The following is a 23,995-nucleotide window of genomic DNA, read 5'->3' as shown; positions in this document are numbered from 1 at the left end:
AGGTAGTGGCTTAGTCCCTGGAAGCTCTGGTTGCTTGACATTGTTGTACTTTTGGGGTCTCGAGCCCCTTCAAGCTCTTCCAGTTCTTTCTCTGATTCCTTCAACGGGGGACCTATTCTCAGTTCAGTGGTTTGCTGCTGGCATTCGCCTCTGTATTTGCTGTATTCTGGCTGTGTCTCTCAGGAGCGATCTAGATCCGACTCCTGTCGGTCTGCACTTCTTTGCTTCATCCATCTTGTTTAATTGGGTGGCTGTATATGTATGGGCCACATGTGGGGCAGGCTCCGAATGGGTGTTTCTTCAGTCTCTGTTTTAATCTTTGCCTCTCCCTTCCCTGCCAAGGGTATTCTTTTTCCTCATTTAAAGAAGGAGTGAAGCATTCACATTTTGATCATCCGTCTTGAGTTTCGTTTGTTCTAGGGATCTAGGGTAATTCAAGCATTTGGGCTAAAAGCCACTAATCAATGAGTGCATACCATGTATGTCTTTCTGTGATTGGGTTAGCTCACTCAGGATGATATTTTCCAGTTCCAACCATTTGCCTACGAATTTCATAAACTCATTGTTTTTGATAGCTGAGTAATATTCCATTGTGTAGATGTACCACATTTTCTGTGTCCATTCCTCTGTTGAAGGGCATCTGGGTTCTTTCCATTTTCTGGCTATTATAAATAAGGCTGCGATGAACATAGTGGAGCACGTGTCTCTTTTATATGTTGAGGCATCTTTTGGGTATATGCCCAAGAGAGGTATAGCTGGATCCTCAGGCAGTTCAATGTCCAATTTTCTGAGGAACCTCCAGACTGATTTCCAGAATGGTTTTACCAGTCTGCAATCCCACCAACAATGGAGGAGTGTTCCTCTTTCTCCACATCCTCACCAGCATCTGCTGTCACCTGAGTTTTTGATCTTAGCCATTCTCACTGGTGTGAGGTGAAATCTCAGGGTTGTTTTGATTTGCATTTCCCTTATGACTAAAGATGTTGAACATTTCTTTAGGTGTTTCTCAGCCATTCGGCATTCCTCAGCTGTGAATTCTTTGTTTAGCTCTGAACTCCATTTTTTTAATAGGGTTATTTGTTTCCCTGCGGTCTAACTTCTTGAGTTCTTTGTATATTTTGGATATAAGGCCTCTATCTGTTGTAGGATTGGTAAAGATCTTTTCCCAATCTGTTGGTTGCCGTTTTGTCCTAACCACAGTGACCTTTGCCTTACAGAAGCTTTGCAGTTTTATGAGATCCCATTTGTCGATTCTTGATCTTAGAGCATAAGCCATTGGTGTTTTGTTCAGGAAATTTTTTCCAGTGCCCATGTGTTCCAGATGCTTCCCTAGTTTTTCTTCTATTAGTTTGAGTGTGTCTGGTTTGATGTGGAGGTCGTTGATCCACTTGGACTTAAGCTTTGTACAGGGTGATAAGGATGGATCGATCTGCATTCTTCTACATGTTGCCCTCCAGTTGAACCAGCACCATTTGCTGAAAATGCTATCTTTTTTCCATTGGATGGTTTTGGCTCCTTTGTCAAAAATCAAGTGACCATAGGTGTGTGGGTTCATTTCTGGGTCTTCAATTCTACTCCATTGGTCTATCTGTCTGTCTCTGTACCAATACCATGCAGTTTTTATCACTATTGCTCTGTAATACTGCTTGAGTTCAGGGATAGTGATTCCCCCTGAAGTTCTTTTATTGTTGAGGATAGCTTTAGCTATCCTGGGTTTTTTGTTATTCCAGATGAATTTGCAAATTGTTCTGTCTAACTCTTTGAAGAATTGGATTGGCATTTTGATGGGGATTGCATTGAATCTGTAGATTGCTTTTGGTAAAATGGCCATTTTTACTATATTAATCCTGACAATCCATGAGCATGGGAGATCTTTCCATCTTCTGAGGTCTTCTTCAATTTCTTTCCTCAGTGTCTTGAAGTTCTTATTGTACAGATCTTTTACTTGCTTGGTTAAAGTCACACCGAGGTACTTTATATTATTTGGGTCTATTATGAAGGGTGTCGTTTCCCTAATTTCTTTCTCGGCTTGTTTCTCTTTTGTATAGAGGAAGGCAACTGATTTATTTGAGTTAATTTTATACCCAGCTACTTTGCTGAAGTTGTTTATCAGCTTTAGTAGTTCTCTGGTGGAACTTTTGGGATCACTTAAATATACTATCATGTCATCTGCAAATAGTGATATTTTGACCTCTTCTTTTCCGATCTGTATCCCCTTGATCTCCTTTTGTTGTCTGATTGCTCTGACTAGAACTTCAAGAACTATATTGAATAAGTAGGGAGAGAGTGGGCAGCCTTGTCTAGTCCCTGATTTTAGTGGGATTGCTTCAAGTTTCTCTCCATTTAGTTTAATGTTAGCAACTGGTTTGCTGTATATGGCTTTTACTATGTTTAGGTATGGGCCTTGAATTCCTATTCTATCCAGGACTTTTATCATGAAGGGGTGTTGAATTTTGTCAAATGCTTTCTCAGCATCTAATGAAATGATCATGTGGTTCTGTTCTTTCAGTTTGTTTATATAATGGATCACGTTGATGGTTTTCCGTATATTAAACCATCCCTGCATGCCTGGGATGAAGCCTACTTGACCATGGTGGATGATTGTTTTGATGTGCTCTTGGATTCGGTTTGCCAGAATTTTATTGAGTATTTTTGCATCGATATTCATAAGGGAAATTGGTCTGAAGTTCTCTTTCTTTGTTGTGTCTTTGTGTGGTTTAGGTATAAGAGTAATTGTGGCTTCGTAGAAGGAATTCGGTAGTGCTCCATCTGTTTCAATTTTGTGGAATAGTTTGGATAATATTGGTATGAGGTCTTCTATGAAGGTTTGATAGAATTCTGCACTAAACCCGTCTGGACCTGGGCTCTTTTTGGTTGGGAGACCTTTAGTGACTGCTTCTATTTCCTTAGGAGTTATGGGGTTGTTTAACTGGTCTATCTGTTCCTGATTTAACTTCGATACCTGGTATCTGTCTAGGAAATTGTCCATTTCCTGAAGATTTTCAAGTTTTGTTGAATATAGGTTTTTATAGTAAGATCTGATGATTTTTTGAATTTCCTCTGAATCTGTTGTTATGTCTCCCTTTTCATTTCTGATTTTGTTAATTTGGACGCACTCTCTGTGTCCTCTCGTTAGTCTGGCTAAGGGTTTATCTATCTTGTTGATTTTCTCAAAGAACCAACTTTTGGTTCTGTTGATTCTTTCTATGGTCCTTTTTGTTTCTACTTGGTTGATTTCAGCTCTGAGTTTGATTATTTCCTGCCTTCTACTCCTCCTGGGTGTATTTGCTTCTTTTTGTTCTAGAGCTTTTAGGTGTGCTGTCAAGCTGCTGACATATGCTCTTTCCTGTTTCTTTCTGCAGGCACTCAGCGCTATGAGTTTTCCTCTTAGCACAGCTTTCATTGTGTCCCATAAGTTTGGGTATGTTGTACCTTCATTTTCATTAAATTCTAAAAAGTTTTTAATTTCTTTCTTTATTTCTTCCTTGACCAGGTTATCATTGAGTAGAGCATTGTTCAATTTCCACGTATATGTGGGCATTCTTCCCTTATTGTTATTGAAGACCAGTTTTAGGCCGTGGTGGTCCGATAGCACGCATGGGATTATTTCTATCTTTCTGTACCTGTTGAGGCCCGTTTTTTGACCAACTATATGGTCAATTTTGGAGAAAGTACCATGAGGAGCTGAGAAGAAGGTATATCCTTTTGCTTTAGGATAGAATGTTCTATAAATATCTGTTAAGTCCATTTGGCTCATGACTTCTCTTAGTCTGTCGACATCACTGTTTAATTTCTGTTTCCATGATCTGTCCATTGATGAGAGTGGGGTGTTGAAATCTCCCACTATTATTGTGTGAGGTGCAATGTGTGTTTTGAGCTTTAGTAAGGTTTCTTTTACGTATGTAGGTGCCCTTGTATTTGGGGCATAGATATTTAGGATTGAGAGTTCATCCTTTGATGAATATGAAGTGTCCTTCCTTATCTTTTTTGATGACTTTTAGTTGGAAATTGATTTTATTTGATATTAGAATGGCTACTCCAGCTTGCTTCTTCTGACCATTTCCTTGGAAAGTTGTTTTCCAGCCTTTCACTCTGAGGTAGTGTCTGTCTTTGTCTCTGAGGTGTGTTTCCTGTAGGCAGCAGAATGCAGGGTCCTCGTTGCGTATCCAGTTTGTTAATCTATGTCTTTTTATTGGGGAGTTGAGGCCATTGATATTGAGAGATATTAAGGAATAGTGATTATTGCTTCCTGTTATATTCATATTTGGATGTGAGGTTATGTTTGTGTGCTTTCATTCTCTTTGTTTTGTTGCCAAGACGATTAGTTTCTTGCTTCTTCTAGGGTATAGCTTGCCTCCTTATGTTGGGCTTTACCATTTATTATCCTTTGTAGTGCTGGATTTGTAGAAAGATATTGTGTAAATTTGGTTTTGTCATGGAATATCTTGGTTTCTCCATCAATGTTAATTGAGAGTTTTGCTGGATACAGTAACCTGGGCTGGCATTTGTGTTCTCTTAGGGTCTGTATGACATCAGTCCAGGATCTTCTGGCCTTCATAGTTTCTGGCGAGAAGTCTGGTGTGATTCTGATAGGTCTCCCTTTATATGTTACTTGACCTTTTTCCCTTACTGCTTTTAATATTCTTTCTTTATTTTCTGCGTTTGGTGTTTTGACAATTATGTGACAGGAGGTGTTTCTTTTCTGGTTCAATCTATTTGGAGTTCTGTAGGCTTCTTGTATGTCTATGGGTATCTCTTTTTTTAGGTTAGGGAAGTTTTCTTCTATGATTTTGTTGAAGATATTTACTGGTCCTTTGAGCTGGGAGTCTTCACTCTCTTCTATACCTATTATCCTTAGGTTTGATCTTCTCATTGAGTCCTGGATTTCCTGTATGTTTTGGACCAGTAGCTTTTTCTGCTTTACATTATCTTTGACAGTTGAGTCAATGATTTCTATGGAATCTTCTGCTCCTGAGATTCTCTCTTCCATCTCTTGTATTCTGTTGGTGAAGCTTGTATCTGCAGCTCCTTGTCTCTTCTTTTGGTTTTCTATATCTAGGGTTGTTTCCATGTGTTCTTTCTTGATTGCTTCTATTTCCATTTTTAATTCCTTCAACTGTTTGATTGTGTTTTCCTGGAATTCTTTCAGGGATTTTTGTGTCTCCTCTCTATGGGCTTCTACTTGTTTATTTATGTTTTCCTGGAATTCTTTCAGGGAGTTTTGCGATTCTTTCAGGCGTTTTTGCGATTCCTCCCTGTAGGCTTCTACTTGTTCTCTAAGGGAGTTCTTCACGTCTTTCTTGAAGTCCTCCAGCATCATGATCAAAAATGATTTTGAAACTAGATCTTGCTTTTCTGGTGTGTTTGGATATTTCATGTTTGTTTTGATGGAAGAATTGGGCTCCGATGGTGCCATGTAGTCTTGGTTTCTGTTGCTTGGGTTCCTGCGCTTGCCTCTCGCCATCAGATTATCTCTAGTGTTACTTTGTTCTGCTATTTCTGACAGTGGCTAGACTGTCCTATAAGCCTGTGTGTCAGGAGTGCTGTAGACCTGTTTGCCTCTCTTTCAGTCAGTTATGGGGACAGAGTGTTCTGCTTTCGGGCGTGTAGTTTTTCCTCTCTACAGGTCTTCAGCTGTTCCTGTGGGCCTGTGTCTTGAGTTCACCAGGCAGCTTTCTTGCAGCAGAAAAGTTGGTCTTACCTGTGGTCCCGAGGCTCAAGTTCGCTCGTGGGGTGCTGCTCCCGGGCTCTCTGCAGCGGCAGCAACCAGGAATACTTGTGCCGCCGTTTCCGGGAGCTTCAGTGCACCAGGGTTCCAGATGGTCTTTGGCTTTTTCCTCTGGCATCTGAGATGTGTGTGCAGAGAGCAGTCTCTTCTGGTTTCCCAGGCTTGTCTGCCTCTCTGAAAGTTCAGCTCTCCCTCCCACGGGATTTGGGTGCAGAGAACTGTTTATCCGGTCTGTTTCCTTCAGGTTCTGGTGGTGTCTCAGGCAGGGGTCCTGCCGCTCCTGGGCCCTCCCCCACGGGAGCCCAGAGGCCTTATACAGCTTCCTCTTGGGCCAGGGATGTGGGCAGGGGTGAGCAGTGTTGGTGGTCTCTTCCGCTCTGCAGCCTCAGGAGTGCCCACCTGACCAGGGGGTTGGGTCTCTCTCTCACAGGGTCTGGGGGAAGAGAGCTGCTGCGGGCCGGGATCCGCGGGTGTGGGACTTCCCTTGTTTAACGTTTTTATGAGTCATAAAATTATATGTATATCAACCTAATATTTTTAAATAACTGTATGGATGTATGGTCTACTTTTAGTCAATCTCTGATAAATATGAATACATCAATAATTGCTATCAATACATATGTTTTACATATCTATTAACTGGGGTTCTGTAAAACTTTCTCAAGCTAAACGAAGTCAAGGAAAGTTTAATAGAAACTAGTTTAGATGTTGTTATAATTTTATTTTTAATTGTGATTATATTTTAATTCAGTAGATTTTGCATAAAACAGATCAGTCTCCTTAATGGGGGGAGCCTTATGCTAAGAGTTGGAGCAATATTTGTCCATGCAAAAATAAACAATTTCATCTTTTTTTTCAAGAGGAAAGACTGAGGTCCATTATGAAGAGCTTTTCCATCTTCCTCTAGAGTCAAGATGGCAGCCTCCTTTCTGGGCTTCCACCCTGCTGGGCTGACCCCCAGATCCAGCACTTGCCAGATTTCACAAATTCATGAGTTAATTCTTTATAATCTCTTTCTGGAGTTGGACATGAGCCATGTTTTGGTCGAGAAGGATTACTTATGCAGTGGTGCTGCCCACCATACGGGCTAGTATGCGGCCAAAGGCATTGCGTTTTGTGTGAACTCATGGGGCTGCTGGCGTGAGCAAATGCCTAACACTGCATTTCTCAGGACAATAAATGTTACGAATCTATGCCAAGGTCTAACCAGTTCTATTTCTCTGGAGAAATCTAGTGTTATTATTTTTATGCATTTATGAACATTTTCAATATTATATCTAATAAAGTTTATACTTTATAAAGGTTGGGGGTGGTCAGCTATTTCACTCTCTTTCCCCAAATCCAAGAACCATAAAAATTTCAAACTGCCCACTTGTTTTGTTTTCCTCTCACCTCAAATATTTTAGTCCTTCCTTTTATAATCTGTGCATTACTAATAGTTATCATTATGTCTTTTCATCACATTTCCTTAGATTTATACACAGCTGTTATTTTTGTTTCTCTATGTGTCTTTAGTTCTCATTCTCATTTTGTGCAAGTTTAGTTAGTGAAGTGAATTCGTCACGCGTGGACTTCCCCTTGCTTGTCTGCCAGATTATGCTGTAACAGTTTGTTTCTCAGACATTTGAACCTAAACAAGAAAAATGTTCCTTGGAGTTCCTGCAGATTTTTGTTCTCCTTATATTAGTAAAGGACCACTGGCAAGTCCCTTACAAAAGCCTCTTCACTTATATATCAGGACACAAATTGACTTTTAAGGCATTTTATATGGACATTTTCTATAAAGGCTTCACATTTTCTTCTATTTGTATAAATCTCATGTATTGTTCATAGCATTTTAAAAAGATTTATTTATTTATACATTTTATTTATATTTGTATTTTGCTTGTATGTACATTTGAACACCAGAAGAGGGTATTGGATCTCATGGGATTACCACAGATGGCTGTGAGCCACCATGTTAGTGCTGACAGTTGAACTCACGACCTCTTGAAGAGCAACCATTGCCCATAACCACTGAACAATCTCTCAAGCTTTGATTGTATTATTCTTTACTATCCTTGATTACTGTTTCGATGAGACAATGCAAATATTTCAAATTGCTCAGACTTTCCTGTATTTTATGTTTATCATAGAAATGCTTGGGAAATACCCTGCAGAAGACTTTTAGAATCACATCTCCCAAGCTATATGAGTTAGTGCAGAAATGAACACCTTGGTGTTGAAGAACTTAGAAGACTGTTCTAGGTCTTGGAACTGAAGGCTAGTGTCATGGTTATGTATCAAACTGTCTTGACATTTGTGTCCAGATAGAACTTTGTCACTGGGTTTATCCAGGAGGATGCTTTGAAATCACAGTAAAGAAGACACACTACTTATGAAAGGCTATGCATGGATTATTACCATGACTGGAGATAAAAATCATTCAGATATATGTATAACCTAGAACTTCAAATCTCTAAAATATTAGTCCCACACATATTTTGAACAATGACAAAAAGAGAGGAGATCTTTAGCTCAAAAATATAGTCTATAGATTTTAGAAACACATGCTCTGATGTGTTTTATAAAAGTGTACTTGACAGTTGAACTTCATATACAATCAACACAATGGTGACTGAAAGTAGAAGTGTTCATTTCAGGATATATTTCAAAGCTGATTCCATGTGGACTAATAGTGATTACAGTTTTGTTTAGAGCCATCTATTTGTTTAATTTTGTGAGCTGCAACAAAAATCTGCTTGAGAGTGAGCAGTGAGCTCTGAACTTGGACAATATTAAGTAGACTTGACTGCTGTGACTATAGATAGGGAATATTTTAGCTGAAGTTTTATGAAATTTTCAGTAACGAGTCTGAATTCAAATAATTATTCCAATTTACTAGGTTTTTCATATCTCACTTAAGTTTGAAAATTAATTTTAAAAGATTTGACTAGCTATCCCCTAGAGCTAACCAAAGAGCTCCACAGAACTGATAAAGAAAATGTGGTCCTTATACACAAAGGAAAATTTTCAGACACAAAGAAGAATGAAGCTAAGTTGTTAGTGAGAAAATGGAGCTAATGGTATTGAATGAATCATGCCAGTGCCAGAAAAACAAATATTGTATGTTTTCCTCGATTTTCAGCATCTGGGTTTTTTTTTTAATAGTGATATAAATCATGTATGTATATGTGAAGTTGAAGTTGAATTGAGATTGTCTTGAAACGAAGAACACACATGGGAGACAGGAGGATTGAGAAGTAGGAGGGATGGGGATGGGGGACAGGTTGAGTGTTTCAACTTTCATTGTTTCATGGTTCAACTTTCATTGTTAGCACAAGGTTCCCCCAGTTTCTCACCAGTTTTGTAGCCTCGTGAGCAAGCTCTTTGGCTTCTCTGGCCACTTTCTCAGCTTCATCGATGTAGTCTTTAATATTACTGTAAGCTCTGAAGGCCGCCGTGGCATTGAAGGAGATGTTCTTAGCCTCATCCAGGATTCTGTCAGATTAGACCGAGAAAAGAACTTTAGAGGAATTAGCACTCAAATAAAGAACAGTCAAGCCATAACAAATCCAGCTTCAAAGGGATCATGGCCAGTATACCCAGAATAATTCTAAACCCTAGTGAGGTGTCTATGGATTGTACTGTGCTGTACTGTTCCATTGAAACTTAACATTCCTCAAGGCTTGTTGTGAAGGATAGCCAACATTTCTTTAAAAATTTACATTCATTTAGTTTCTCTCTCTTCTTCCCATTGTCCCCCTTCTCTCTTCTTGTGTGTGTGTGTGTGTGTGTGTGTGTGTGTGTGTGTGTGTATTTGTGTTTCTCTGTGTGTATACAGACAAAGATATATGCACATGTGTATAGCTCGATGGGAGTCAGTTCTCTCCTACCGTTTGGGTTTTACAGACTGAACTCACGTTATTAGGGATTGAATTCAGGCTTGGTGGCAAACATCTTCACCCACTGAGCCACCTTGGTAGCCCCCACCAATATATCTTAAACATCTCAATAGCCTGCAAAGGCTCGTGCAACTATGTGACCAGGCAAATATGTTCGGGGCAACTGTACTTCCTGTTATTTGTGAAGCAAAATACAGTTTCCAGAGCACTTGTATGCCATTAATCAAATGAATTTTACAATGCCTTCAGAGTAGGCAGACTTCCCAGAGAGCATAAAAAGATCACAGAAAAATCGAACCATGACTAACACATCCCTAATGGGATATCTGGAACCTGGGTCTGCCGATTACTGGCCACTAATTCATCTACTACCCTTTGCTCTAGACTGGGAAAAGTTTGTGGGGAAAAAAAACTAATTGTGCATGGGTTGCCAAGTTTTTAAATAGTAATTCTTTCTTCCTACATCAATGATTATCAAAGACGATCTTGCATATAGTGCATATTAAATAGATTTATTTTGGAAAATTATTCCTAGGATGACTAGCTCTTGTGATTTTGTTTTGTTGTGTTTGTTTTATTGCTGTTGCTTTTTTTTTCTTTTTTCTTTTTTTTTCTTTTTTGTGCCAGTCACAAAAGCATAAAGCGGTGGTTCTCAATCTGTGGGTCATGACTCTTTTGGGACAGGGTGTCAAATTATCCTTTCTTAGGGGGGGTCACATAGTAGATATTTACACTGTGCATATCAGATATTTATATTATGGTTCATAACAGTAGCAAAATTATAGTTATGAAGTAGCAATGAAATAATTTTATGGTTGGGTCTACCACAAATATGAGAAACTGTATTAAAGGGTCACAGCATTAGGAAGGTTGAGGACCACTGAACCAGGGCAAGTAAATCACACCTAAAATGCAGTCTAATGAACAAACCCTGTTCTCCAGCTTCCTTTCCCTGACTCATGAGATAATCCCCACTATAGGGAACCGTTATTTATTTCATTTCTTTTTCTTTTTGGCAGGTTTTCTTATAGCCCAGGCTGGCTGTGAGTACACTGCAGTTGAGGCTAGCCTTGAACTTGTATCCCCCATAACCACTTTTCAAGTGCTAGGGTCACAGGTGTGCACCATCAGCTTTGGAAGAGACTGCAGAATCATACAGGAGAAAGGAGACCGGAAGGTACTGCATTAGGCTATACTTTCCAAGGAGACTTTCAAACAACGAAATGGTTAGGCTCCATTAGAAATGTAAAATTAAAATTTGCAGCAGAATGAGTTCATGTATTATTTAAAATGCTAATCAGACAACCCCTGTGCTTTCTAATGGAGAACAGTAACAGTATTGTTTGAGTAGCCTGAGGCTGTTCATTTTCTAACCAGGCGTTGCTGAATTCACTTTTAGCTGGGACTGGTGATGCTTTCTCAGGAGTTCTTTGCCTCCATTCTCCTAATTAGGATCTTCCATAGAAAAGCCATGCGGCTCTTTTGTTCATAATTACAGAAATCAAGACTTGAAAGTGATTTTCCACCCTTTCTGCTTGTCTAAACTTTTGGATGAGTGTCAAGCTAGGCAGACACTTCCAACAATAAATGCCTTACCCATCAAGCACAGCAGACGAGTCGTTCAGCTGAGCAGCGTGGCTCTCAGCCTGGAACACCTTCTCAGCAAGCCTTCTGTCCTTTATTTCCTGGGCGAGGTCATCTATTTTGTCACTCAGCTCCTCAGACATTGGTGGCAACTTAGTTTTAATGTCTTCAACATACTGATACAGAGAGAAAAGAGACAGCATCAAGAGCAGTCCAGGCCTCTTTGAACTTGTTAATTTCTCTAGGAAATACAATTGCACATGGCTAGGTTTTTGCCTTTAGAAAACTATTAATCTACCAGCAAAGAAAGTAGAGAATAAAAACTGTTACTTAATAGAAAAACACAGAATTGCATGAAGCCAATTTACACTGGAATGTCTATTATTTTTGGTAAGGTTACTTCCTAGTAACAAACGAACAGGCGATGGTCATTAGGACCTTTTTGTGTCCCTATTCTTGCACATCACGGTGCATGAGACACAATGTCAAAGCTTTGTTACAGATTTGTATTTCCTTTTTAACTACTGTTATATGGGATAATGACAGATGGTAAGTATTTGCTTAAGGACAAGGAATGACCTGGCCACAACACTTAAAAAAAAAAAACCAAACCAAACCAAGACAAACAAACAAACAAAAAACCAAGTACCCTAAAGGCCAGTTCTAGTAAGAGAACTATTGCCAGTAGATGGGTGTGTCCACAACATTATATTTCAATAATATATTCTCACACAAAAACAAACTGAGGTTCTTGTTTCTGTTGCTGAGTTCCATTGGCAGCGTATGAGGGAACTGTGCTGTTATCATCTCTTGATTCCAACCTGTATTGAATACTCACATCTATGACTGAGGTAATTTCGCCCGCGAGTCGGTTGGCTTCATCAAGTATGTCATTGCCTTCCTTTAAAGTGTTCTCTATTTGTCGCTTGCTACCTTCAATAGCCTCCTTCTTTGTCTGTGGCATGTGAAGAAAAAGGTTACAACAGTGGGTCAAATCCTTCTCTTGTGTATTCTTACTTCTGAGTTGTCTGAACAAATGGTTTGCAAACACAGTGTATGATACTGACTGTTAGGCTAGACAACAACAGTAAAACTTACCCGGTCAACTCTCTTAAGAATTCTTCAACCTAGAACACATCTAGGTCATTTTTCCTTCTCAACTGACAGAGTCATCCAGGCAAAGAGAAGAAAGTGATAGTTGCTAAAGAATTGAAAGAACTGCTTAAAAAGTGGGCTATCCATCTTCAGGACAACGCCCGTGTAGGATGTGTGCCATTGGCATCTAGTATGCCAGACTAAACGGGAAGTATGTACAGCATTCTACTACCTATTAGAAATAGTTATGTTGTGAGCATAAACATGCTCTAGAGAGAAAGTGTAAGATTGAAAAGGTAGGATTTTTCAGGGAAGTTAGAGAAAACACTTTTGAAGAAGAGGAAGAAGAAAAGGAAGAAGAAGAGGAAGAGGAAGAGGGGGAGAAAGAGGGGAGGAGAAGAGGAGGAGGAAGAGAGGGAAGAGGAAGAAGAAGAAGGAGAAGAAGAAGGAGAAGAAAAAGAGGAGAAGGAGGCGGAAGAAGGAAAAGAGGAGGAGAAGGAGGACGAGGAGGAGGAGGAAGTGGAGGAAGAAGAGGAGGAAGAAGAGGGGAAGGGGAGGAGGGGGAGGGGAAGAGGAGGAGGAGAGGAAGAAGAGGAGGAAGAGGAGGAGGAGGAGGAGGAAGGAGGAGGAGGAGGAGGAGGAGGAGGAGGAGGAGGAGGAGAAGAAGAAGAAGAAGAAGAAGAAGAAGAAGAAGAAGAAGAAGAAGAAGAAGAAGAAGAAGAAGAAGAAGAAGAAGAAGAAGAAGAAGCAGCCACCGCCGCCGCCGCACCACCACCACCACCACCACCACCACCACCACCATCATCATCATCTATCACCTGAAGGAAGAAACCTAGTGGGCTATTTCATAAGATGGTAACAGAGTAACTTCTCTGTGAAACTTACAGCTGTATCAGTGCTATGTGAAACTCATTCCTAGCCTAGATGAGGAAAATCAATGGGAGAAAATTACTGCCAATGCCTTCCTATGGAGTTTACCTTTGCCTATTATTTTCTTTATACTTCAAATGCATTCATATCCTTCTAATCCTCATTCTCCCTACATGTTCAATGAAAATAATTACAATGTAGGTCTCTGGCCTTTATATGTTCTTTGAATAAATTTTAATAATAGTTTATATTCATGGGGTTTTTCTACATGTACAGGGCAGACTGTAAGTCTTTGACTTTGATTCTATGGGTCCAATGTTCATCACTAAAATGAGCAGGAAACCACGCCATTGCAGTGTTGTGGTCTTAGTGTTTGGTCTCCATCAAATTTCCATGTTGAGGTCCAATACTCCAATGTGTTAGTATTGGGAGGTAACACTTTGGGAGGTGATGACAGCCTGCACTGAAAACCTCATAAATGGGGCCAGTGCCTCTATGAAAGAGTCCCAAGGAAGCTTATTCACCCTTCCACCATGTAAGGACACAGCAAGGAGATGAGCTTGTGAGCCAGCAAACAGGTCTTCACTAGTCACTTGTACTCTAACACCTTGATATTGGACTGTCTACTCCATGTCCCCTGGGCTGTATGTTATACATATGCTAGAGAATCCTGGTTATTTTGTGATAACAGCCAGAATGGAGTAAGACATTATCTGGTCTACGCAAGGAACCGTAGGCAGCATAGAGTAGTTGAACGTGTCATGCTGTGGGTTTGGGACTGAAGAGATAGCTCAGCAAATAAGAGCACTTATTGGTCTTGCAAATTACTCAAGTTCCTTTTCCAGCAACAGCATGGTGGCTTGAAACTATGTGCAACTACAATTCTAAAAGATCTTAAACCCGTATGACCTCCCTGTGCCCAGGAAGGCATGTGGCACATATACATACATTCAAACATACATATATACGTATAAAACAAACACAAATTTTAAAGTGTAACTCTGATATAACTAACAGAATGGGCTGTGACAGGACCATGTCTTCGATTACAGAAATTACAGTTCTTAGTTGCATGGGGTAAGTGCTGATTTCATATCTTCTTTTCCTAATCTTACCACTTGCCCCTTCGCCATGCTCCCGGTACATAGGCCTTCTCAGTCCCATCTACCACATGTTCCACAGCCCTTTGGCTTTGCTCCTCTTTCTACTTTATGCTCATGGCCAATTTCCTGACTATCTCCCTGAAACAGCACCTGTGTTCATCCTAACCATTATGTACATACTAGGAATTATAGCTTAACACCAGCAACAGCCTACCTGCAATGAATCAGCTTAGAAATCTACAAAACTCTGAGCAAGCAACATGGCCTCTTCCAAATTGCATAGTTCTTCACTACTCGAAGTGAGGCTCAGTGAGAAGCAGCCTTGGCCTCAACAAGAAGCTTGTTAGGAATACATCATCTCATTATTTTCTGGGAAGTACTGACTCAGAACCAACATTGTAACAAGAACTTGGGCTTCTGTGAAATCAGATAGAAAAGACTTGGCTGATAACTGCTGGGCACAGGGACCGCCTATGTGATTATTAACCATTATGTTGATGATTTTGTTCTTAGTCCTCTCTTATCTGAACTGTGTGTGTGTGTGTGTGTATGTGTGTGTGTGTGTGTGTGTGTGTGTGTGAGAGTATGTGTGAGTATAGGAGTGTTGTGAATGTGTGTGTATGTGTATGAGTATGTGAGTGTATGTGTGATTGTGAGTATGTGTCTGTGTGTGTGAGTGTATGTGAGTGGTGTGAATATGCATGTGTAGGGGTGTTGCGAATATGCATGTAGTTGTGTGTGGGGGGTGTGAATATGTGAGTGTATTTATGATTGTATCTGAGGGTAAGCGATGTGAATATGTATATGAGTGGGTATGAGTTTTGTGAATATGTATGTAGGTGTGTGTAAGAGTGTGAATGTATATATGTGAGTATATGTGTGATTGTGTGTGAGTGAATGTGAGTGGTATGAATATGTGTGTGACTGCATGTGAGTATATGCATGTAAGTGTGTGATGGTATAAGTGTATGTGTGATTGTATGTGAGTGTGTGAATGTGTATGAGTAGTGTGAATATGTAAGTGTGAATGTCTGTGAATGTGTGTGTATGTGTGATTGTGAGTACCTGAGTGTATCTGTGTACATCTGAGTGTTTGTTCTTATGTGTCCTATATGTATGTTTAGGTGGGTAAGGTCATATCTGCAAGTAGAAGCATGTTCACATATGTACATGTGCACGTGTTGACAATAGATGTTCTCTTTAGTCGCTCCTCATCTTACTTCTGACACAAGGTCTATCCCTTGAGCTCTGGCAAAAAGAGCTCCAGGGTGTGTTATGCTGAATGGCTGAGGAGCTGCAGGGATCTGCCTGTCTTTGCACCCAGTCTTTGGGGCTGCAGACATGGGCTGCTAGGTAAGGGACCTAAACTCAGCTCCTTGGGCTTATGTTGGAGGCATTCTGTCAACTGAGTCACATGTGAATTTTATTCTATGGGGTGTTCATCAAACATAAAAATAAAAATGGCTGTTACTTTTTAATATAGGTTGACACATCATCTTTTTAGTTTTATTGGAGTGGGTTCTAAAAAATACAAGTTAGTTAGTTAATGGACATCCAAGAAATAAACACACAGATTCATAGTCCACTAAACTGTGTGTAGAGATAGACCACACACCAAACATATCATGAAGAATCTTAATACAGATTGCAGATCATGCATATACAGCAAACCATTACTGTATACATTATCTCACATGTCCAGACACCCAAACGTTTCATAGACTTTCTAATTGGTACCGTGAATATATTCTTCATGACAGTGTGAACCCCACAGAGACAGTCTTATGCATCACGGTCTCTTTAGTACCTCTAAGAACTTCCTCAATGAATGGTTTTGAATGAGTAAGTGAAGATGAAGTTGTGTTGTGACACAGCTGACTGAGGCACTCTGGACGACTCAGTGGAATATTTGATGTGTCAATGCCTCTTCCTTGACAACAAATGCAGAAGAAGTTTCAATGTCCCTGATTTCTGACACCTTTGCTTCCAAGAGTCTGAAATTCATTATATAATAGCCATTCACTCACTCTTGTGTAAACTTATGCAAAGGCACAATGTACACAGAAGTTCAAAGTGCTCTTTTGATTGTGGCTTCTTTGTATTAATACACTAAGGTCATTTAAAATAATACACCAAATAGGAGGAAGGGCTATTTCCTTGGATGTGTTAAGCAAAGAGTTAAGTTTATTTCAGTTTAAATAAACTGGAGAGTATGTGTTTATAGTTCTAACTAGGTCAGTTTAGAAAGCCAACTTCAATATAAGGTCACCGTGTTCTTTATCACAATAAAGTAAATGATGATCTTGACAGTAAAGCACTTTTAAAAAGAACTAATTTTTCATGTTAGATGATATACTCTAGCTTTGAAACAAAGAAATATGGAGATTTGTAGCTTGGGAGGAAGTCAGAGAAAACATTGATCTCTCTTTGCTTTATGCCATTCTTCTTATTGATTAATGAAAGTGTGTTGTATTTGTGCTGTCAACCATTTGGGGTTCTGAGGATACAATCAGAATAAAAGTGTGCTTTTCATGACTCCTCTGGAAGAGTATTATGGTATAGATCTTAAATATTCAACAAAGGCCACAGGTACCACTAATGCACAAAAGTGAAACATTTAGCAGATGAGTCAGTCTCTCTCTCTCTCTCCCTCTCTCCCTCTCTCTCTCCTCTTTCTCCCTCCCTCCTTCCTGGCCATCATAAGGTCACCATATTTTCTCTACTATGATTTTCCAGCCATGATGCTGCTTGCTTCTAAGTGCATCAAGTGGCCATGGACTGAGATCTCTGCCCATTGGAAATTAAATAACCTTTTCCTCATCATTTTTTTTTAATTTTGTATTTGTTCTGTTGCAGTGATTGAGAGATAACTAACACAGGAGGAAGAAAGCACTTCAGTAGATTAGTGAGTCATCTTAGGTCACCATGAGATTCGTGTTATAAAATTAAAAAGGAATGGATAAAGATTGATGGAAGTTATTAGAATTACAAGACAGGGAACTCAGAGTGTCTAAGAGACCAAAAAGGAAGTCCCATATATAGAGATATATAGAGATAGAATTCTTTAAATTTAAGCCAGTGATGGGAGAGCATTGATGAAGTCATAAGGACTCCTAAAGAGTTATTGGCAACTACTGGCTGCTGTGGAAGGGAAAAATGAGTTTTCTTTAAAAATGTAGCCATTTGTAGGTTATGCTAGCTCCAGGGGAAGACCTCGTATCTATGGATATATTTAAAGTGGAAGGTTCTAGTTTCTATGGAGATGCTGGACGATTGTAATGATGCTTTGCTGGGGCAGACAGGTGAAAGTATGTTTTGCTGACGCAGACCTGGGTGAAAGTATGTTTTGCCATAGCAAACACATGAAAGGATGTCCAGAAGAATAATGTTTAGAAGAAATATAAGGATGACCCCACAGACAGTGAGAGTTCAAGCATTAGTTTACTTTGCTCCAGCTCGCTCGTCGTCGCTGTCATAGTCATAGGGCTATGACAGGACATGAATGAATTAATTCACCTTACATTGCATTGCTGAGATTTGCTTGTGGTGACGTCATAAAAAGAAACTCGCCAAAGAACTTCTTGTAAGGTTCCTGCATCTTCTTCCAGCTTCCGCCGACTCAGGCCAGTTGTCCAGCCTCATGGTTTCAATTGGATTGAACCGCCCTTGCTGGTTTGTGTGTGGTGTCTGCCAAGTGGACTGGACTGCAGCTGCCAATTCATGTTTGATGTTTGCTAATGGACTCGACTAAGAAAACTGAAGGTTGGAATTGCCACAAAGAACTATTTCTAATCAGGTCTACCTCCGCCCATATCCTATTAACTTTTCTTTTTATTACTTCTGGTGGGTGGTGGACTATCGAGGAGGTTAAACCCTTACTAAAATAGGGTGAGAAAAATAGAGGCCTACATATATTGGTAGCTCTAAATGGCCACAGTGGGGTTAAAAAAAAAAAAGCAGACACATGAAGTTGGGATGGGAAAGTGGTGTGCATTGGAAAGAACTTGTGGTGAATTTGATTAAACACACTATAGGCATTCATGAAACAATAAAAACGTATGCCCTAAGCATAATAGTTAATTCATTTGTTTAGATACCAAGGATGGTTATACTCCTGACTTTGCCTTCTAATTGATTAGATTCACCCATTCAGAGCCCTGCTGGATAAATGCTGTCCTTCCCTTCCACTTCTGTTTATCACAGCTTACACACTATCTCCTTGTATGCCTTTATGTTTTCCTTCTCTTCTCCAGACATGTTGTAAGGGAAGACTTTGGGGCAGAGGGTTCGGTGTGTAGCCCTTGCTTCCCTGAATTGCACATGTGATGTCTTTCTGTTCATCAGTGCTCAACCCCTACCCTGGTTCCTGTCTACTCCTCGAAATACCTTTCTAACTGAGCTCCCACAGTATTTGGTGTTCAAAGCCTTCTATCATCTCATCCCAGCTGGCATTTATGTAGGTTGTGAAGGAGCTGGCCCGCTCTACCTGACATTTCCCACAATCACCTTGTACCTTCACAGTATTGTATTTGATGCATATTGTTCTCTCTCATTTCTTTAAATTTCTCACAATGTTTTGTGTAACTAAATGTGACAATATTTTTACAAATCTTTTTTGACCCTCCTAGCCAATATAAATTACAGTATTAAGTATAGGAAAAGATAAACTAGATATTTTTCCTATTATAGGTTTGATGCAGCCAGTAATTATTCATGAGTGTGTTACCAACAGCAGCTAGATTTGATCAACATTTAAATGTTAGATCTGTGTACTCTCTGAGCCTAAGAGCAAATTGTTTAATAACACACAGCTGAGTTTTCAGTTTACACGTGCCCTTAACAAACACTTCAACGTGTAATTTTAATATATGACTCCGCATTTTGATTGCTTCCTATAGTGTTTAAGCCACAAACAACACTCTGTAGTCACACAAGCCAACTTTCTTGTAATGAAGAGTCTGGAGTCTGCTTATTCCAGCTGGCTATCTCAGTCACCATCCAGCCATACACACGCTGTTCCAATTCTACTAAACATGAATTCTCCATCAGATGTTAACTCTTTACTTTATAGTCTCCTGTTTCTTAAAGGTACCTGCCCCTGCTTCTACTGAGCGGTACTCATATAACAAACGTAGAGACGAAGGTGCAGAGAAGCTGTCCCTATCCACTTCTATGACTGCTGTGATAATTCAGTGAACAAAGTGGTTTGCGTCTTTGCCTGTGTGTATCTCCGAGTAGATTCGGGTTATTAAAACCACCAGTTGTTGTTTTACATCACTGTTTCTTAGACTTCCGGTTGTATCTGAGTGATTGGAGAATTTGTTTTGTTTTGTCTGTTTCTCTTGTTAGGGCTATGACAGGCATCCAGTATTGTTTGTAAGGTATCCTTCTGCTTCTACCCCACAGGTACAGAAATTACAGGTGTGTGCCACCACTCCCAGATTTAGAGAATATTTTTAAAAACAAGGTTACTAGCTGACTACCTTAAAAAATAACTATCCATTTCACCTGTATCTTAATATCATTTTAATAGTAGATCCAGTACAATGGATACTTAAAGCCATATCATTATTGAACTCACTGTGTACAATGCACAAAGCCAGTGTTTTCAAATCTGTGTGGCTAGTAAGTGAATCCAAGGAGTCTTAGGAGATGGGCCACCAGGTAACACCCTAGAAAAGCCTGTACAGATTCTTCAGTGGAGCCCAAAGACCATGGATACATGGATATACTCTGTTTAATGAATTCTCAGTTGACTTTTGTTATACAGTGTGTGTGTGTGTGTGTGTGTGTGTGTGTGTGTGTGTATGTTTCTGTATGTGTGTATACTCATGGAAATGTGCATGCAAAGTCAAAGAACATAGAGTCAGTCTTCTCCTTCTACCACAAAAGCTCTAGGAATTAAACACAGTTTATCAGGCTTGGGTATAAGGGCTCTTCCCCATTGAGCAATCTCAAATGGCCCCAGGTGACAATTTTTAAAGGCTAGTCTAGCATCAATCTTAGTAGAGCTGCCAACTTAAATTACACATAATTTATTTGTAAGAATTTACACAATGCACCTCTTTTATCCAGCAAGTATTTAAATAAGTCTTTAGTTAAGCATAGCATCTGAGATAAAAATATGAGAATGAAGACTTGGAACTCCAGGGGTAACTGCATAGGCTCCAAGCCTCTCCCACAGTGCCTGAGAAGTATAGTTCTTGGTTTTATTCACCACTAATGTGAGGAACAGCTGAAATTCCCATTCAGTGTGCTGCTATAACACCTCTCAAAATAATTTCCAAATACCGAGTATGCTTTCCACATAGGGAATTTTAATTTCTTAAACCGTTGCCATGAAGTGGAAAGAGAACTCTGTGTAAGTTGCTGCACCGGGGTGTCTCAGGCTGAGTGTGTTATGCCACAGCCAAGATAGCACAGCCTTAGCATTTCCTGCCTTTCCAGACAGCACTTTCTCTTGACTATAGCTAGTTTGTTAGTGGTCCCAGATTGGTTAAGATTAGTCACATGACTTAGAGTGAAAGTTCTCTTCCTCAGCTTTCTACCACTGTGACAAGGCTAAATCACAGAACAGAGAACATCTTCTCCAATTCTCTCTTATTTGATTGTCTTTAGACTTAAAGAAAAACAGATCAAATAAGAGAGCAAAAACTAAAATGTGTGGTTATTTAGTTGTCTGTCAGTGATACTCAACAAACATTTGAGAGGTCTTGGGCAATGCTCGAGTATTGAGTTATTGAGAAATTCTACATTAGCAGAGCTGTGGGTTTCCTGAAGCACTCAGATCCTCTAAGAAGCCAACAGCAAGATATAGGGTTATAGATGGAGAGGAAGATGTTTAAATACCAAACACAATTGTGTCCACTAAATACAGTCTCAGAGAATATAAGTATTAACTATGTTATGATCAAGGAAGAGACTGAAAACAGTAAGAGAAAGAAACATGGAAGGGAGGGGAAGGAGGAGGGTGTAAGAGAGGGAAGAATGCTATTTTTATTTTAAGCTCAGCAGCACTCTGGGAAATAGTGACTGGTCTCTGTGAGGAAGAGGAGGAAAATAATCCAGACTCACCAGTCACATTTGTACCTTTGAAAATGTCTTGTCCATAAAGTCATTGCATAGAAGATGGGAAGGAGGGTCTCCTAGCTCTAGTCTCTCTGGTTTCTCATAAGCTCAGCTTCCTCACAAGCAGAAGGGACTGTACTAGTTGCTGGCAACCAGGTCTCTGCACTCAACATGTGGAGTAGGTGAATCTCAAAACTGTATGACACTGGGGTTGAGCCATCCTTTGTGTAACTTCCATTATAATGACTCATTGTAGACTGTGGAATGGATTAATCCCAGGTGGATTTCTAGGTGATAACTTGTCATTGATATGAGATTCCCTGTTTCTCAGGGATGAGCTTTTTCCATGCAACTTTTTTTTTTTAATACAAACCTTCTACAGTCTGACTGCGCCTAAGTGGTCATTGACTCAGTGGGAGATGGTCATTAAGGATACATGGAAACATGGACAAAAGACAGACAGACAGATAGACACACGCACAACAGAGACACATACACTGTTCTGTTTCTTAGAAGACTTTATAGAGTCATGGTCTCGCCTTTGTAAACATATGTCAACTTCATTATTCTAGACATGTTCAACCTGCTTTTCATTCCAAGACAGTAATGAGTGGACCCCTAGCTCTCACCTCCAAGATGGTCATATTCTTTTGGTTGGCAGCAGACAAGCGATCAGCATCTTTAGTTTTCTTGGTGGCTTCTCTCAATAGATCCCATGCATCATCAAGCTTGTTCTGGTACTCTGCCAGTTTCTCACGGAGATCCTTTTCCATTTCTTCATTCTGGGCTCTGGGCTCTCCAAACAACTTGTTTACTCTCTTCAGAAGGCCTTCTGCTGCCCTGCAAATACCCCCAGCCCAAGAGTACAAAGTGATATTATTGCTCATAGTAAGTCTTTTCTTATATTAAACTAAGTTATAAGGAGATGCTAACATTAAAAAGTTAAAAATACATGCAAACACACCAACAGATTCACAATGATTGTCAAGGTGAACTGATACTGAATTGTGGCAGAAATTTTTGTTAAAATTGAAAAAACTTGCTCAGTTTATTAGTAAGCTTACATTTTTAATTGTTTAGGAGTCTTGCTACATGGTCACATTGTGACTGGCAAAAGAAAAAAATATGTTTTACTGCACATGTAAAAGCAAACAGACCAAAATGCCAGCTGTCCCATCACAATGAGAAACTTTCTTTGACTGTATAGGATTGTTGACATGCTTGCTTAGTAATTGCAGATAGAACTCTCATGTTTTTGCCATCTTCACCTAATGCCATAATTTTGATCTTCTCTACCTTTTCTTACAACTCAGCAGTCTGAAAATTCCTTGACTTAACTTACCAGAATTTTCTAAAATGGTAAATAATGATGACTTTGAAAAGTATGACATTATTTGTCATTTATTAACGTAGATGGTTATGTCCTTTTCCTTTTTCTGTCCTTCATCCTCCTCTTATTCCTCCTCGTATTCCCCCTTCTCCCTTTCCATTTTTTCTGCTACTCCCTCCCCTCTTGTCTTGCCTCCATTTCTCTTCTTCCTCCTCCTCCTCCTCCTCCTCCTCCTCCTCCTCCTCCTCCTCCTCTTCTTCCTCCTCCTCCTTCTCTTCTTCCTCCCCCTCCTTCTCCTCTTTCTCCAGCTCCTCCTCTTTTCCAATGAGACAGGGTTTCATATATACTAGGATGGCCTTGGACTTGTTCTGTGGCCAAGATGATCCTGAATTTTGGATCTTCCTGCCTTTATCTTAACAGTTCTAGGATTGTAGGAGTGCCATCCCGTCTACTTTCCATAGTGCTGGGAATCAAAATCGGACGTGTTAAGCAAGTTCCCACTAATAAGCAAGTCACATCTCTAGCCTTATTGATAGTTCAAACATTTCTAACACCAGCCATTGACAAAGCAAGCCTATCAGCCTAGTTATAAAAAATAACACTGCAAAGTTCAGTTATTTTATATACAAGAAAACATGATTTTAATTGATTTTAAAGCAAAGTATGTAGGGCTAACTGAAGACATGAAGACTAAGTAGTACATATTCCCAGGTAGGAAAACTGTGCCCTGCTCACCCGTGGGATAGAAACTTAGGAAACTTAGTACGGCTGTTCATTTGCCAAATGAATAGCCCCCCAGAATGTCAACTTACACCAGTTCATCCTCAGCAACTTCCTTCTGTGTCTGAAGATCTTTACTTCGAAGTTCTTTCAGCATCCGGTCAATCTCCTTCTGAAGCTCTTGTAAGTTTCTCTCTGCTGTCCTGTCTTGACTTCCTAAGGTCTCATTTAGTTTTATAGCTTTTTCATTTACAGCTGTGGGGGGTGGGGGGTAAGGAAAATTTAAATTTTGTAAATTAAGTAACAAGCACATCATATGCAAAACTGGCATTCAACACTTGGTCTTTCCACCATCCCCAGGGTCTTTCTGAGAACCAGTGGCAGGTACCAGGCCAGGCAGTGAGGAAAGGAAAAAGTGACATAGTTCTCCAGGCTAAACTCCTTTTGAGAATATAGTAATTTAGGTATTGTGTGTAATGGAGGGCATATAAACAATGAACAGACTCAAACTCTCTTCAGGTAAGAGGTAAAAGTAAGAGATGTATGGTTCAACACTATGTTGCTAAACACGTAAGATCTTTCACATTGTTGACCAGTTATATCTACCAGCTTT

General features: G+C 39.8%; 1 protein-coding gene across 7 annotated transcripts in view; it reads right to left on the bottom strand.

The window, feature by feature from the left end:
- Lama2 (laminin subunit alpha 2) overlaps positions 1-23,995 on the bottom strand; it is a 647,938-nt gene that overhangs the window by 134,439 nt on the left and 489,504 nt on the right. For all 7 annotated transcript variants that reach the window (XR_015627317.1, XR_015627326.1, NM_001427039.1 and 4 more), the window contains 5 exons: positions 23,475-23,637; positions 21,962-22,172; positions 12,035-12,151; positions 11,209-11,372; positions 9,070-9,208 (listed from right to left, as the gene is read on the bottom strand). Coding sequence is in view for 5 of the 7 variants with exons in the window: in NM_001427039.1 (NP_001413968.1) it covers positions 9,070-9,208; positions 11,209-11,372; positions 12,035-12,151; positions 21,962-22,172; positions 23,475-23,637 (794 nt within the window). In the remaining 2 variants the exon portion in view is untranslated. The remainder of the gene's footprint in view (positions 1-9,069; positions 9,209-11,208; positions 11,373-12,034; positions 12,152-21,961; positions 22,173-23,474; positions 23,638-23,995) is intronic.

Source organism: Rattus norvegicus, chromosome 1, assembly GCF_021556685.1.
Source record: "Rattus norvegicus strain SHRSP/BbbUtx chromosome 1, alternate assembly SHRSP_T2T, whole genome shotgun sequence".
NCBI lineage: Eukaryota > Metazoa > Chordata > Mammalia > Rodentia > Muridae > Rattus > Rattus norvegicus.
This window is presented reverse-complemented; position numbering and strand designations above follow the sequence as displayed.